The sequence below is a fragment of the Anolis carolinensis genome, chromosome 2, assembly GCF_035594765.1.
Source record: "Anolis carolinensis isolate JA03-04 chromosome 2, rAnoCar3.1.pri, whole genome shotgun sequence".
NCBI lineage: Eukaryota > Metazoa > Chordata > Lepidosauria > Squamata > Dactyloidae > Anolis > Anolis carolinensis.
Genome location: NC_085842.1, coordinates 245,387,334 through 245,402,997, shown reverse-complemented (window position 1 = coordinate 245,402,997; position 15,664 = coordinate 245,387,334). Strand labels below are relative to the sequence as shown.

At 39.1% G+C, this 15,664-nt stretch overlaps 1 protein-coding gene across 1 annotated transcript in view; it reads right to left on the bottom strand.

Moving 5' to 3' along the window:
- The window catches only part of tmc1 (transmembrane channel like 1), an 89,196-nt gene that overhangs the window by 31,103 nt on the left and 42,429 nt on the right, over positions 1-15,664 (bottom strand). The window contains exons 9-12 of the mRNA XM_062969406.1: positions 12,870-13,012; positions 8,554-8,698; positions 7,075-7,269; positions 1,066-1,245 (exon numbers count right to left, since the gene is read on the bottom strand). Of these exons, the coding sequence (XP_062825476.1) occupies positions 1,066-1,245; positions 7,075-7,269; positions 8,554-8,698; positions 12,870-13,012 (663 nt within the window). The remainder of the gene's footprint in view (positions 1-1,065; positions 1,246-7,074; positions 7,270-8,553; positions 8,699-12,869; positions 13,013-15,664) is intronic.

Genomic DNA, 15,664 nt, shown 5'->3' with positions numbered 1-15,664 from the left:
TATGAACCAAATTTTATTGGAGGCCTTAACTAGAGTAGATCTACTGAATCAACAGGGTTTGTGTAATGCCACACAATTGACAAACTGAGTCAATGTGTCTATTTTAATTAGGATGAGCAATAGAATTCAGGTCATGGACTGAATTCAGAACTGTCTTCCCTCTGTAGACATTCTGCTGCTAGTAAATTGCCTCTGGACAATATCCTCATCTGCAGGGCTGGTTTAGGGATATAATGGAGGATGCAATGAGAATTAGGAATCCTCCCCCCACCCCCCGGATCTCTTTCACGCTACAAGATTATAGCACTATTATTTCCCTTTAACTGCCTTGGGTTTACCCTATGGAATGCTGGGATGGGCAATTTAGGAAGGGAAAGCAGAATTCACAGCCAGAGCACGCTAATGCAGTCCCAAACTACAATAGAATGGAACTATGGAATAATACCCTCTAATTCTGTAGTGTGAATAGACCTATTTTTTCTTAATTCCATAGTTTTGACAACAGGAATGCACTACAGGATCTTGCCCCATGCCACATATCTAACTAAAGCTAGAACTGATTTCCTTTTAAAAAAAATAGCATCAACTAAATTTGTTCCATTGATTTAAAACTAAGCACTTCATCACATGGATGAGGTCCTGCGGGGTGATTCGCCATCACCCATGGCAAATCAGCGGGGCAGTGGGGCAATCCCTGCACCCCACACCCACCTCACCCACAGCTGATGCTTCCTCATCCCATGTGGGAATGCATTGCCACCACAGTTTGGCCCCATAGTTTTCTATGGAACATGGGAAGCCTTCTGTGTTCCAAGGGAAGCCTCCTGTGTTGCTTTTGAGACACTTTCTCTATGGAGTCCACCAGAAGTTGATGTATGTCATGTAATGGCACACAGCAAGGAGGAAGTCTTCCAAAAGTGTCCTAGGACACTTAATTTGCCTCATGTAATGAGGCTTTAGATCAAGGACAAGTCTTCTATTTATACCCTACTGGAGCTCAGACTGGAATCTCCTTCTACAAAGATGAAAGTAACCACAAAGTATGGATATAATGGCTTCACTTGCCTTAAGATTGATTTCATCCATGAGAGCAATAATGAAAGTGTACAGGTTGCCCAGGAAGAGAGCAAAGATGCGCCCCAGTTGCCAACGAAGTGCTATCCGAGGGTGATAGTTTTCCAGGGCACTAATGACATCAAATAAAGTTGGACAAAACATTCCCAGGAGGGACATGACCATGTTCACCTGTCAGAGTGGGAAACAAAATTGATAGTTATGCTCTTCTGACCTTCTAAGGATTATCATTTTAGAAAATCTATGCAAAGTAAGCTGTTATTAAACTTTGTCATCTTTAATAATAAAGTGGAATGATGCTTAAAATTAAGATGTAATGCACTGAAATGAATATAAATGCTTAGTTATTCTTTGGCTTCTCTAAAGTGTTCACATTTTAATGGTTAAGACTAACTACAGTAGAGTCTCACTTATCCAAGCTAAATGGGCTGGCAGAACCTTTGATAAGCGAATATCTTGGATAATAAGGAGAGATTAAGGAAAAGCCTATTAAACATCAAATTAGGTTATGATTTTACAAATTAAGCACCAAAACATCATATTATACAACAGATTTGACAGAAAAAGTAGTTCAATACGCAGTAATGTTATGTTGTAATTACTGTATATACGAATTTAGCACCAAAATATCACGATATATTGAAAACATTGACTACAAAAATGGCTTGGATAATCCAGAAGCTTGGATAAGCAAGGCTTGGATAAGTGAGACTCTACTGCATATAGTACTGTTTTCTAGCAGATCCATTGCCAGAAGAGGCTGCTCATGGACCTAGAGACTGTAGGAAAAGAAACACTGCAAATATGTTCCAATAAAAAGGAATTTCTCAAATGAATGAATGAATGAGTGAAAAGTAGCAGCCATCTATTAAGTCATCTAGTATATTATGTCTTTGAAGTTATCAGAAAATGGGGAAAATTCCCTAGGTTTGTTAAGATCTACAGTCAGCTTCCCACTGTTGCTGGTGTTAGGGACACAGGACCTTTGTGAAAATGAAAAACTGTGAATAAAAGAATTGCTTTTTTAACCTGACAGAACACTTGTAGGAATTTCTCGATCTTCCAGCATGACTCTATGGTCAACTCCTGCTGGAAGCGGACTATAGAATCACACCGGAGAACCCAGAGATTCTTAGAGAGACATTCTCTGTTGAAATCTCTAGGGTCCTCAAGCATGACTGGAGGATATTGACAATAGAGTCACACTGGAGAAACCAAAGATTCCTAGACAGAACAAGTTTAGTCAAATATGCAAATAATCAAATCCACAAAAGTCAAACATGCAAATGTAGATGTATGACTGTAAATGTTTGTTTTCTTTGGTTAACTCCTCAACTGGTTTAAAGGAAATTCAATAAGAAGTTTGGATGATGTTTATATCTGTGTTATTTTTACCAAAAGCAAGTAACTTGGTCCTCCAGATTTCAGGCCTACATCTTCCAGCAGCACTAAGAAACACAGCAGATAATCAGGGATTATGGGAGTTTTAGCTCCTATTTTATTAGACTTAGGTGCCCATCCCTGGTTCATAACAACACTATTAATTGTGATCAAACTATCACAGGCTCGATTGCTCCATTATTTCTGTTATGAATAAATTAATCAATGAATTTATTCCATAGATTTGTCAACTATAAACCAGCGACAAAAAAAATTCTCCTGATACAAAGCTGTACAAGCAGCAAAGAGGTTAACCACCATCAAGAGCAACCTTTAGCCTCAAACACAGAAGCCTTGAAAAACACTTGTCTACAAAACTGCTGTGATTCCCCAGCTTTTAAATGTCATTGTGCTGTTTGCAAGCCAGGCTGAGGATAACAGCCAAGTCTAAATTCCAGTCTTAAGCATTCTTCTGCATGCTGGCACTGGAAAGAGTATTTAATCATGATGACTTGCCATTAAAATGATAAGAATTAACAGTTTTGTATATCTAAATCATGTTCTCACAACCCACACTGTGTGCAGTAATAATAGCCTCGTCTAACATCCCTCCTGCAGAAGGTAACAATAAAAAGCCATCTTTCATGCAAGCATATTTGCATTTTTACATACTTAGCAGAATAATTAGAGGGTGGGTTATTTATTTATCACACTTTCAAAATTGAGGTAGAATTCAAAACGATATCTCAAGACCTTAATTTCTAATTTTATAACAGATAATTACTTTCTTGCTAACATTTTCCACTTTGTCGGCACTGTCTGCTCAAATGATCAGTTTTTTCTACTGCATATATTTTGTTCTTGTTTTTTACACCATTCTGTTGGAAGGGACCTAGTCTCAGAAATCCCAGTTTTCATCTGCTTTTAAAATGCCCCCATTTCTCTCTCTTCTTCCTACTTTCTCTGATTGTCCTCAGCTTACTTCCATTGGTGCAAACTGAGTTTTAAAAAGTAGTTTGCATATAATTAATGCAGCAGAAAGAGAAGAGAGAGGGGTGGTAAGGCTCATGCAAAAGCAAACTGCTGCAGCCTGTCCTAGTTTTTTGTGTGTTCTTCTTCATTAATAACCTTTGCCATGCACTGATTCTGAACAAAGGAACCCTACCCTCACCAAACACTAGAGTTTAGGGTGGATAAAAGATCCCCTTTTCTAGAAAAGAATTCTAAATAGGAAGATCTCCATCATGACACCCACATAAGTCCCAAGGATACAGGAAAACTACCAGGAATCTTTAGGCCAGTGGCTGGGATCTTGGAAAAGTTAATTTTGGGTCCCAGAATTCTCCATCTGATCTGTCTGGAGGATTTGAGTAGTTTAAGTTCAAAACATATGATTGTAAGGACTGTCTTAGGGCATTCCAGATGTGGGGCAGGAGGAGCCTTTGATCCTTTTCAGTGGTTCACCTGTGGATCCCTAGGTGTTTTGGACTACAATTCCCAGAAATCCCAGCCAGTTTTCCATCTGTTAGGATTTCTGGGAGTTGAAATATTGGAAACTTCCATGACCCATCATCCTAATCAGTTAACCATCCCACCACCATCACATCTGAGAGCTTTTCTACTGTGCTTCTAGTGTTCAGGACTTGGACAGACTTCAAGGAAATTTTTATCAGAAAAGCTCAACGGTGCATTAGAAAATACGCTACTCTTTGTCAATGAGAAAGTATATCCCAAGCTAAATGTATAGTTTTGATTCAATTATCACTGCGTCATCTTAATGCCTTCTTAGAGCCTTAATGTAACAAACTAATGATAATGCACAGATTTCTACAATAATATAGCTGGAGGCCTAGTTTTCAATGAAAAAAGACACTCTTGTTTTTAAAAGGAGCCCTTAGCACCATGCTGTGAAGCTGTGTGAAGTAAAAGACGTCAGGCTACTACCTCAATGCTTCTGGAAGCATACTTAACATATAAATGATACAACTAAGTAATTATAGAAAGTGCTCTGAAGATTTGTTCTCATGTGTGTGCTAAGAATTTCAGTTCTGGCTTCATTGCTAATAAGCATTAAAGCCTAATTGTCTGCCTTAATTCAGGAACTGTTGATAATACAATCTTGATCAGTGGCTTCTAAATCTAGTGAAATGTTGCATCCCCATGGCCTTATGGGACATCTCAAAACATGCTCTGGGGTTTTCCTGTTCTCTGGAGCAGGAGTTGGGGCCATATGGGCAGCTGAAGGTAGAGGGAGAATCCTTCAGGTTTCACTAAAGGCAGCACTGATGTTGGAAGGTTTCAGTGTCTTCTGGGGAAACAAAAGTTGATTTTCTTTTTCCTCTTTGCAAATAAGAAAGAACAAATATTTTTTCCCACTATACTGTCTGAGGTGAAGGAGCATGTATGCCCCTTCCTGATCTATATATAAAGACCAGCTGATTTTTAGTTGAACATTGCTTATGGAACTGCATTCACTATTATACCAAAGGATGTTACTGTAGATTGATAGAACATTCCATGTAGATCATGCCTATATCTTCCAGCTGTTTGCTGTCATCTCCCAGTATTACCTACTTAAATTATCTGTCTCCTGCTTCACAATGGAAAAGCTACTTGACCATGATTTTTCGAGCATACCCTCATGAAGCCAGAAGCTGGACTGTTAAATTGCCTCTGTGTCTGTCTATATGTGGTTGTCTATATATGTCATATGTCTAATGGCATTGAATGTTTTCCATTTATATGTACATTGTGATCTGCCCTGCATCCCCTTTGGGGTGAATAGGGCAGAATATAAATACTGCAAATAAATAAATAGTTTTCCCTGCATGGTTGTTGATGTATTCCTCCACATGTAGCCTTTCATTCAGCTAGATTCTCTTCCTCTGTAGTCCCACACCCACTCACTTGTGGGAAAATCCCATCAAACGCAGCAGAATTTACTACATAGAAAATGTGTACAGTGTTCCCTCACTACTTTGCGGTTCACTTTTCGTGGATTCGCTATTTCGCTGTTATCAATAAACTCTAAAAGACTATTACAAATCATAAAAAGTTACAATTTACAGCCTAAGGAAGGGAGGAGGGAGAAGCCAAAGGGAGAGAAAAGGAGCCCAAGCAGCAACAGGAGAAGAAGGAGGCAATTTATGATACATGATTGGTTTATAAAGACTTAAAATAGTGTATAACTATTAAAATATGTATAAATATTAAAATAAATATAGTGTCCCTACTTCACGGATTTTCAGTTATTGCGAGTAGTCCTGGAACCTAACCCCTGCGATAGGTGAGGGAACACTACACTCCAAGGTAGTTCAGTCAATGTGTTATCATATAATGCAGTTCAATGTAGTGAAAATGCATTATATGAGGCTACAATGACCATATAATGCAGTTTCAAATTGAATTACATGACAGTGTAAGTGGGGCCTTACACTTTCATCCTTATACCTACTTCGTCCACATTTGCCACAGATTTTACATATCCATCAGATGCCATCAATATGATGTAACAGGAAATATTGTTAAATTGTCTGAACTGAATTTTTCAAAAAAGAACAGGGAGCTCTTCTCCAGACCCTATCATTAGAAGAGTCTCAAAACATAATGCTCTCTGAGGCAAAGGATAAGATGATACCCCTTCCATTCCACATACACAAGCAAAGTAGAATGGACATGGAATCTTACTTTGATACTACTGGTAGAACAGTATTTCCCACCCCACCAGGGGTATGTAATGGGAGTTTAGGAGGCATAAGCCAGGATACATGGCACAAATAATTCTCTTGTCATCCAAGATGTTGATGCTTTTCTTCTGCTCCACATCACTTGACACTTGAGGAAGCCATTCCTTTTCTGTCAAGTGGTAGAGGCTACTCTGCAATCATTTATAAAATACATTTGCTGCTCAGTTTTAAATGGCTTTTTGTATTGTCAGGTTATGGTGGTGGCAATGGGTTTCTTCAAAAAATGCAAGTTTAGATAAACAGATGTTTGGATCTGTCAACTATCTGCAAACAATACATTTGTAGGGCTCCATTTGATGCAGTCCAAAGATCACATCACTTGCCTCTGTGTGTGTGTGTCTTGATGTTTTTGAAAATTGTTACCAAATCAGTGGGATCCAAAGTCCGTTGTTCTTTATTAATTCATGGGAATTAATTACACAATCTTATAGGCCTGGAATTATTTCTGAGTTGATGTGTATTTGAGGTGCCGTCCAACTGTGTGATTTTCAACATTTGCTCCTCCTTATAGTATGGATTTCAACTCCCCCAAACCATAAATGGCACAACGAATGGTCAGAGCTGAACTCCAAAATACTGTACAGCAAAAGGCAAATGTAGTTCTTGTGGAAATGAAAAATTTGAATGGGGAGCAACAATAACATTAAGCATTTTGTACAGTAGATTGACAGAAATGATGACAAAACAGAGTTGGAAATTGATATCTTCTGTTGTTAAAAATTAACCTTGCATATCTATGTTCTAACCCCATCCCTGATCAAAGTGATGATTGACAGTAAATTTTGGAGGAAAAATGACAATTTTTTCCAATCTCTAATTATAATTCTACTCCCACTTCTTTGAAATTAAATTTAGAAAACAAGCTGAAACTAACTTCATTTCTCTCCCACCAGCCATAATTTTCAAGGCCTTCCAAAGCAAATTTTTGGGATCGCCTCACAACAAAATAGATGAGGTAACCACTCCCAGCCAGTGTACACAAGGCGAAGAAATTAGCAAGAACTCTCAGGAAACGGGTCAAGTGAATGTTCTCATCTCTTCGGCTTTCTTGTTCTTCTACAATTGCTTCCTGTACTTATTAGAAACAAACAAGAAAAACATTCATTGTAAATGAACAGACTGACAAGACACATGATATTGGACAAAATGCCCCATGTCCAGGATATTAAAAAAAACTATCTTCTCCCACATAAGTCTGTCCACCCACTATTCATTATTAGAGGGCTTGTTTCATGTCGCATAGCTTTTCAACATATGCGTAGCTAGGATCCAGGACATGCTTTCTTTCCAGTGGCACCAATACTGTAGAAATCCACATTCCTTGGGGTTAAGGATACAGGAACCCCTCCCTAAACTGGTAAAATTATGAACAAAAGAAGTTTGTTTGTTTTTTTTTACCTGCAAGAACATCCCTCTAAGAATGTCCAGATCCTACAGCATGGCTTTATGGTCAGCATATATTGGAAGTTCATGCTGGAGGATTTACAAATTCATGCTGGAGGTGGACTTACAATTCCCTTGAAAAGTGACATATCTAGGAATTCCTAGGTCTGCCAGTGCAACTCCATGGTCAACTTTTGGTACAGTTCATAGGATCACACTGGAGAATCTAGAGATTCCTAGGGAGAACATATTAATCAAATCCACAAATCACCGAATCCACAAAAGTGAACCCTGAAAATGTAGAAGGCCAACTGTATACTGCTTTTAATTGTTTGTTTAAATTGTTAAAGTTAGCTTCTTGTGAGCAGCTTCAGAGATCTATCTGCCAAAATACAGGATAAAAGGTACCTATGACCCACTTAGGCTGGTGCATGATGTGATCACCCACTGTGAGGTAAGAGTTGGGTTCTTCCTCAAGTTAGGGACAGTACAAACAGTTGCAGCCAGTTCCAAGTGGAAACCACTTGGCTACAGTTGTCTCAACAGCCATCCCATATCTCCCCAGGCTCAGTAGGCAGAAGGATGCAGAATGGCTGTCCCCTTCCACCTCCTTCCTCTGGTACAGCAATGAAACAGTCACCTACCTAATTCTCCAGATGGGCGGGTAACCTTTTTTTACCAGGTTACATGAGCTGCAAAGGAGGCTGGGAGGCAGGAGAGGCAAGCTCTCCACTTTCTCCTCCCAATGAGGAGGAGATTAAATAAACAATAAAATAACACACACTGCAATTCCAGCCATGTTTTGATTAAACTTGCTGTCTGCTCTGCATTGCAAGAGAAAACATCTGCTGATTTACAAGGGCATTGATTTTACTGTGTAATCATGTTTACAACTCTATAACCTCATTCGATGACATCATATTCTTTAATGTTTGGTCTCAGACTGAGCAAACAGTAGGTCATATATTACCTTGAAGCTAGTTGTTATTGATGCAAATTTGTTGTCCGCTGTTTCAGGATTGCCAATCAAATAATCCCAGCTTGTGAACATTTTCCAGCTAAAGTTAAAACTATTATCATCACCTCCACCGTCATCATGTGCATTCTTTGCCATTCTAAAAAGTCCCAAAATTGATTGTTAAAAATTGATGAAAAGGTATGAACATTTCTTCTTACACCTTAGCAGAGAAAGAAGTTAAGTTCTACTTTAGTTCATAAAGACTGTCAACTGAGTAAAGCATATTAATAGATTAGAAAATTAATTATGTGGCTTGACTAATTGTTTAATCAATCAAGTTAATTAAAATAACACATTTTCCAGTATCTGACTCTATATAGGTGACTGTCTGAGAAATGGAAGGAAATATGAGATCAGTTTGAATTGATCAACAAAAGCCCCACCAACTAAAGTATTTAATATTATTGCAGTGAGTCCTCGGTTTGGGATGGCTTTGTCTAACCTAACTCTAACCCTATCCTTAATCCTATCACATTACAATGTTATAGCACTATTAATCCACTTTAACTACAATAGCAACATGGAATCCTGAGACTTATAGTTTAGAGAATGACCTTTAGATTTCTCAACAAAAGAGATTTTGACCCTCACCCAACTACAAACCTATAATTCCACAGATGTTGTCATAGCAATTAAAGTAGAATAATAGCGCTATAAAGGCATAGTGTGCTAGGGCCCTCAGCAATCTTCCATTGCTTGTTTCAAACTGGCAGCAGTTCTTCACAGGTCTTAAAACAGAGATCTTTCACATCTCTTGCTACCAGTCTGTTCAAATGAACATACTAAGTACTGAATATGGAACCTTCTGTGCACAAAGCAGGTCATTGGCATGCCATCTATACCTTCTGTTTCTGCAAATGAAAAAAGGGCCCCTTCTTCAAATGACTTTAAAGTAAATTGGGATTGTTTAAGAGACTATAACACAACTGCATAAAAGGTGATTGAGGAGCAACCCCAAACACTATAAAAATAAATTAGCATCATCAGAATGGAAATCAACTGTCAGAACTGGAAAGATGGGAACTCCAACAATGTCTTGAATTTTGCCAGCAGAATGACTGTTGCCCTTTCCTTCCTCTTTTCTTTGTTTTGCTATCTATCCAGGCAATGGCAGAAAAATAGCCAAACAAACAAAAAGCTCCATTAGGTTTTGCACTTATCATATTGTTTTCAGTGAAATTATCCACAAGCCAAAGAATATAAGAGGATTTACTCTTAAGGTTATCTAAATATAGATCAAGATTATCTTGTGGCCAGATGGAAATTTTGCAGATAGAGAACATGCTTGCCCAAGGGTATTCTTTTGTTTGTTCCTCAGGGATAGGGCCACAAGGATTTGATTTTACTTGTTTTAAGAGGGTGACTTGTAGCTATAATTCCCTGAGAGGATTCTGTTGGAAGAATCTTCACAAATACACTATCAAAGAAATATTTTTAATGGCTTCATCATAACTGGGTCAAAAAAGAGTAACTTCTATGATGAAATGTTTTTGTTCTTTAATAAAGCATACAGTGGACCCTCTGGATCTGTAACTTCCACAGATTGTGGATCATCACCTTGTGTACATAAAATGGTGGTGATGTGAACAAACTGAAGTATCCATGTGCATGCCACTGCCATTTAATAATACAGAACACAATAATTCACCTTTTTGGTATCCATGAGGGGTCCTAGAGCCGATCCCCCATGTATCTAGTGATACCTCAGAAATAGAGACTAGGGACCTCATTAGATGCAGTTGCCTAATGCGAGCAACAGTAGGAGAATTCACCAGTGTGGCAAATCTGGTGGGCAGCAGAGAGATCCATCACCCTGTTTTCTGCACCACCTACAGAGATGCCTTCCTCATCACACGGGATACCGTCGCTGCCTGGCTTCCCACCTCACTTGCTCCATTGCTAGCAACAAGAACACGGGAAGCCCTCTATGTTCTCCTTGCCTCTTCTTAGGATGCATTCAGCACAATTCGGGGATGGAACACCACCAAAAGTAGCTCTACATCATTTAATGAGATCTGATGGGCTCCGTCCCCGAACTGTGCTGGATGCGTCCTTCATCTGGTAAAAAAGTCCATGTGATGAAGTGATAAAATAAGTAGACTTTCATTGCCATTAGAACCTGATCTCAGTTGGCAAAAATAACAGTAGAAACAATATTGATAAGTGAAGGGCCACTCGAGATTTCTCTTGCGATGGAGGCTCCCTGTACAATTTCTCTACCTTTAGATATAAAGAGACAGCTAGCGAAATGTCATTGCAGATTCTCATTTGAACTTATTTGACCTGCAGTTCCTGGAATAACACGTACTTTCTAACACAGACATCTTTCAGATTTTACACTTCTCCAGATTTTACAATGTGTTTCAAAGCTATATCAAAATGTGTTAGCAATACCTTCAGATAATGTATACCTTGGAATTAAAGTATGTTTACAATATATTTCTTTGGGGAAATACATTTAATTCCATATATATACATAAGATTTCATGCAGATTAAAAATACACATTAATGGATGGGAAAGACTTATGACTGAGCATGTACAAAATCGATATGTAACAGACTAACCTTTCAGTCCCAATGGGCTATGGGCACAATTTCTTTTTGTGTGTGTGTGTGTGTGTGTGTGTCCTCCACCTCACTGTTTGGAGGTGCCTCTCCCCATCTCTTAAACTTAAGACTTCATCATAGTAAAGCTACTGTCCACTTTAAATCCAGTTGCTGCCTCTTGCAGAATTCTGGGATTTATAATTTAGATAGGGGCCTTTAAACTGCTCAACCAGAGAGGTCCTGGGCCCCACTAAATTACAGACCCCAGAATTTTGCAGGAGGCAACAACCAAATTTAAAATGGAGAGATGCTCTAGTGTGATGAAGTCCAGAGACATAACAAAGTTAGTTGCAGAGAGCCTTTGGAAAATGTTTAAGCAACTAAATCTAAATGTCAGTATTTGTCTCAGGTTTTAGACTTAGCCTTGCATGCCAGAGGGCAAGACCCAAAGAAACCCACTTTGGCACATGTTTACATCCCCACACCTTTCCCCAGGGGGATGTCTAGATGCCCTACAGGTAACTTCCAGGAGGGTGCCCAGACACCCAGAATTCATCCAAAATAAGCCCTTAAAATTAAAACAACTTACACGGCCACCATTATAGTACTGCTGGAGTCCTCCTGGCATGTAGAAATGATGCACCAGAAGGAGGGGGGTGAGGAGATTCTTGCCACCCACCTCTCCTGGCATGTCATTTTTACGTGCCAGGAGGACTGTCTGGAAGCACCTGGAGCCCCATGGCAACCATCACATGATGTTTTGTAGTTTCTGATGGAGGCCGCGCCCCCAACCAGGATGGAAGCATCCTTGGGTGCTTCTCCCCAAACATGGAGGCCCTGTTTGGGTGACACCTCCTCCAGGGGAAGCATCGCCATGCTGAAGTGACACACGGGATGACAGAGTTGCCCCTAACACCTGCCATTTCGCCATATTTGTTGGCAAAACAGCGCCGGGGGGGGGGGGCTCCCCCATGTGAAAAGGTGGTTGGCAGTGCTACTAGGGAAGGAATCTAGGGCCCCCTTGCTGCATGCAAATCATATATTCTACCATTGGCATATGACTTTTCTCTTTATGATGTTCAACATGTAGATAGAAACTACTCTTGCATCATTAGGCTCCACATCAAAACTATGCCTCCTGGAAATGCATAATAGAGTATAACATCTTGGTCAAAAAAATTAGAAGGAGTCCTCTTTAGTTCATTCTGTGACAAACAAAGAGACAAAGAGATGGAAATTATACTTTCTATCATAGGATGTTCATCCCTATTTTAATGTTTTTGTGTCTAATGCTTGAAAACAGCTAGGCAAGTGTGCACTAGTTGACCACTGCCATCCTGCAGATAGCCATTTGCTACACAGTGTTTTTGTGTGAGAGAGATTCTTCACCATTTGTTTTCCCCAAGAAGTGCAGATAAAGACTAGAATTTCTGGGTGTTACTTGACACTCTGCCAGATGTAGAGCTTTACAAAAAAAAATGTTGACATAGATGCTGCCTTTGTTACAGGTTTATTTCACACTTCTTAGCTCCATAGAAAATGTGATGTTATTTTAGGAAAAGTTCCTTTTTCATCACTGTGGAATTCCTTCTAGAAGGAATACATACATATTGGCTTCTAAACACTAAATAACAGTCAGGGTTTCATACTCGTCCCTCCACCCAGACCAATGCTAATCAACCTTTCCATTTTTTATAATTTCACATCAAAGGAAACTTACGTGCGGATGACAACCATGAAACTGTAACCAATGGCCCCAACTCCAACCAAAAAGTAGGACAGAGGCAGTCGGAACTTCAGCCAGCCAATTGTTCTCTGGTTATTGTAGTAGCCATAAAAGAGGACGGAATATTGTGCAAAACCCTGAAAAGAGGAAGGAATTTAGGAATTTATTTCTTATAAGAGTAAAATACTTCACACAACATTCCCATAGCAATTGTGTACTGACTTGAGCCTTGCAGGAACTACTTTGCTTTAGTTCCATCGACCTGAGGTCGAACCAAATAACTGAATACTCTATGAACAAAATATAGTGGCAGCAGTTAGGGAGAGGAGATTTTGTCATTCCTGTTGTTCAATAGGCTTTTCTCCTTTCACTGCCATAAGTCAAATCAATCAAACATCTATGAGAAGATCCCAATATAACTCCTGTCCACCCAGGCCCAAAGAATACCTGAAACAGAGGATAATAGTAAACTTTATATTTTCATTATGCTTGGGCTGGAATCATATCATGTAATAGCACCGGAAGCCCTAAAGCGGCCCACCAATACTTCCAGAAATAACTTTGGAGAATGGATAACAAATTGTGGATATTCAGTCCATGGATAAAGGGGTTATACTGTATGCATTTTGTGTTTATTCCCAAATGTATGTATTTTGTTTTTTGCATCTTCTGAGAAGCGTGATGTAACTGTTATGGAGTAACTGTTTTCCATTTAGGCACATTGATGAGGGAATTGAAAATTTGACTTAAACTGAAAATGTAAAAAGAATACATCCCCTGTCGTCACTATTTCTGAGGCAAGAGCATTGCAAGCTGTAGAGTCCTTCTCTTCACTTTAGTTGAAAATACATTGTCATGATCCTGGCTTCAGTAACCCTCTCCTGTCTAAACTCCCAATCTTTTGACAACATGTCACAACAGATGCCAGATTCCCTAAATGGAGATTAAGCTCTCTATAAGAAAATGAAACATATGCTCTGGGGTTCATTATATGAACCAGTTGCTAAATTTTATTCATGTGGTGGATATAACAGATTAACCCTCCAGAACTGAGGGCAGACTTGATTGATCTTAAATATCCTGGTGGAATGTAAAATAGGATACAGCCTACATAAGTCATCATGGACTTTGTAAGTTATAGGTATTTGTGTACTTTCAAATCGCCTGTTGACTTATGGTGACCCCATGAATTTCATATGGTGTTCTTAGGTGCAGGGTCTAAAAAGCAGAAGAGAAATCTGATAATGATAAACACACACACACACACACACACACACACATATGCCAGACTGCTTCCCTGCAACCGGATCCCTAGTATTAACTAGGGTCTCAAGTTCCCTTGTATACAATGGTGTGGTATAATAATGTCCCTTACATACATTGGTAAATTCAAGGTTTGTTTTTGTTGTTGTTGTTGTTGTTGTTGTTGTTGTTGTTTTTGTTTTTGTTAGGTTTGGGAGTATTTTCGAGCTATGAATATAGAATCCACATGGTACAGTATCTATGGAGGGATGACTATCATTTAATTGTATGGAGGGAGAGAGCATGGTCTGGTGGCTTGGTCACTTCTCTAGGAGTTTGTGAGACCAAGATTCAAATTCCAATTCAGGTATGAAAGCTCACTTGGACAAGTATCATTCTTGGTAGGTTTGCGTTACAGCTGCTTTACATCAGAAGCAACAACATTTATATTAAATGAAATCACTGCTGTTTTCCAGTATTAAGGAACAAGCTGTATAATATGTTTGGCACAAGCAATCAAAAATAATTGACACAATTGGACAAACGTTTCTTCCATTTTTTTAAGGTGGACCAAGGCTGAAAGCTTGCAAGTGGCCACAATGAATTCGAATCACACACCAGAGTTCATTGTGTTGCCCTTGTGTTCTGCCCATGGCTCAGAAATGAATTGGAAAGGGCTTTAATTGACTGTGGTAATGCAAAGGGGCTTAGTCCACACACAAGTGAAATGCATCTATTCCCTTTCCTTCTGCTGTTTAGCTGTTGGTGATTTCTTAAAACTAAACCATTAGTAGATTAAAATGTCAATAGGCTAACATCCTTCTGTTTCATTTAATCGCCAGCCATACATTTGATGTATTGCGACTGTCAGGCTGCCTGAGATGAGTCAGAGTCTTTCTCTACTAAGCCTCATTTGCAATCCCAGCTGTGGTGAAAATGAAATATTAATACATGACAAGTAAATATTAATAAATTTCTAAAATGGTTATCTATCTGTTCCTTCTATTGCACTGGATATTCACAACAGCCTCTGCTGAGGAATTATCAGACTCTTCGGTTGTTAGCGCTTTAATCATTTGCAGTACATCAATGGTGTGTGAAGGATGCATACTACAGTTGCCACCTATCTGACAATGCCCTAAACAATTGTTATGCTAGATGTATAATGTTTGGCACTGAAAAACATGCAAATGTATGCTTATTAATTTCATTCCTGTTTTTTTTAAAAAAATTCTCCTCATCAGAAGCCAAAGCAGCCACGATGCTAAACCAGGGCATATCTTCTAATATTTCATAGCTGAAAAATGGAGCATGTGTGGTCAGGAAATCTGATTGTGGCTAAGATGACAAATTTACTAATGAGGAAAATACACAGGCTAAGAGAGGCTGAAGCAGATTGCTTCTGCATGAGCCTACTGAAAAGGATAAGATACTATCCTATTTTCTTCTCCTCCCCACTGAGGATGCATCTACATTGACCATAAATGGTGGGATCAGGATTAATCTGGTGCGAGCAGCCAGCCGTTGAGCTGGTCCAGTTTCTGGAT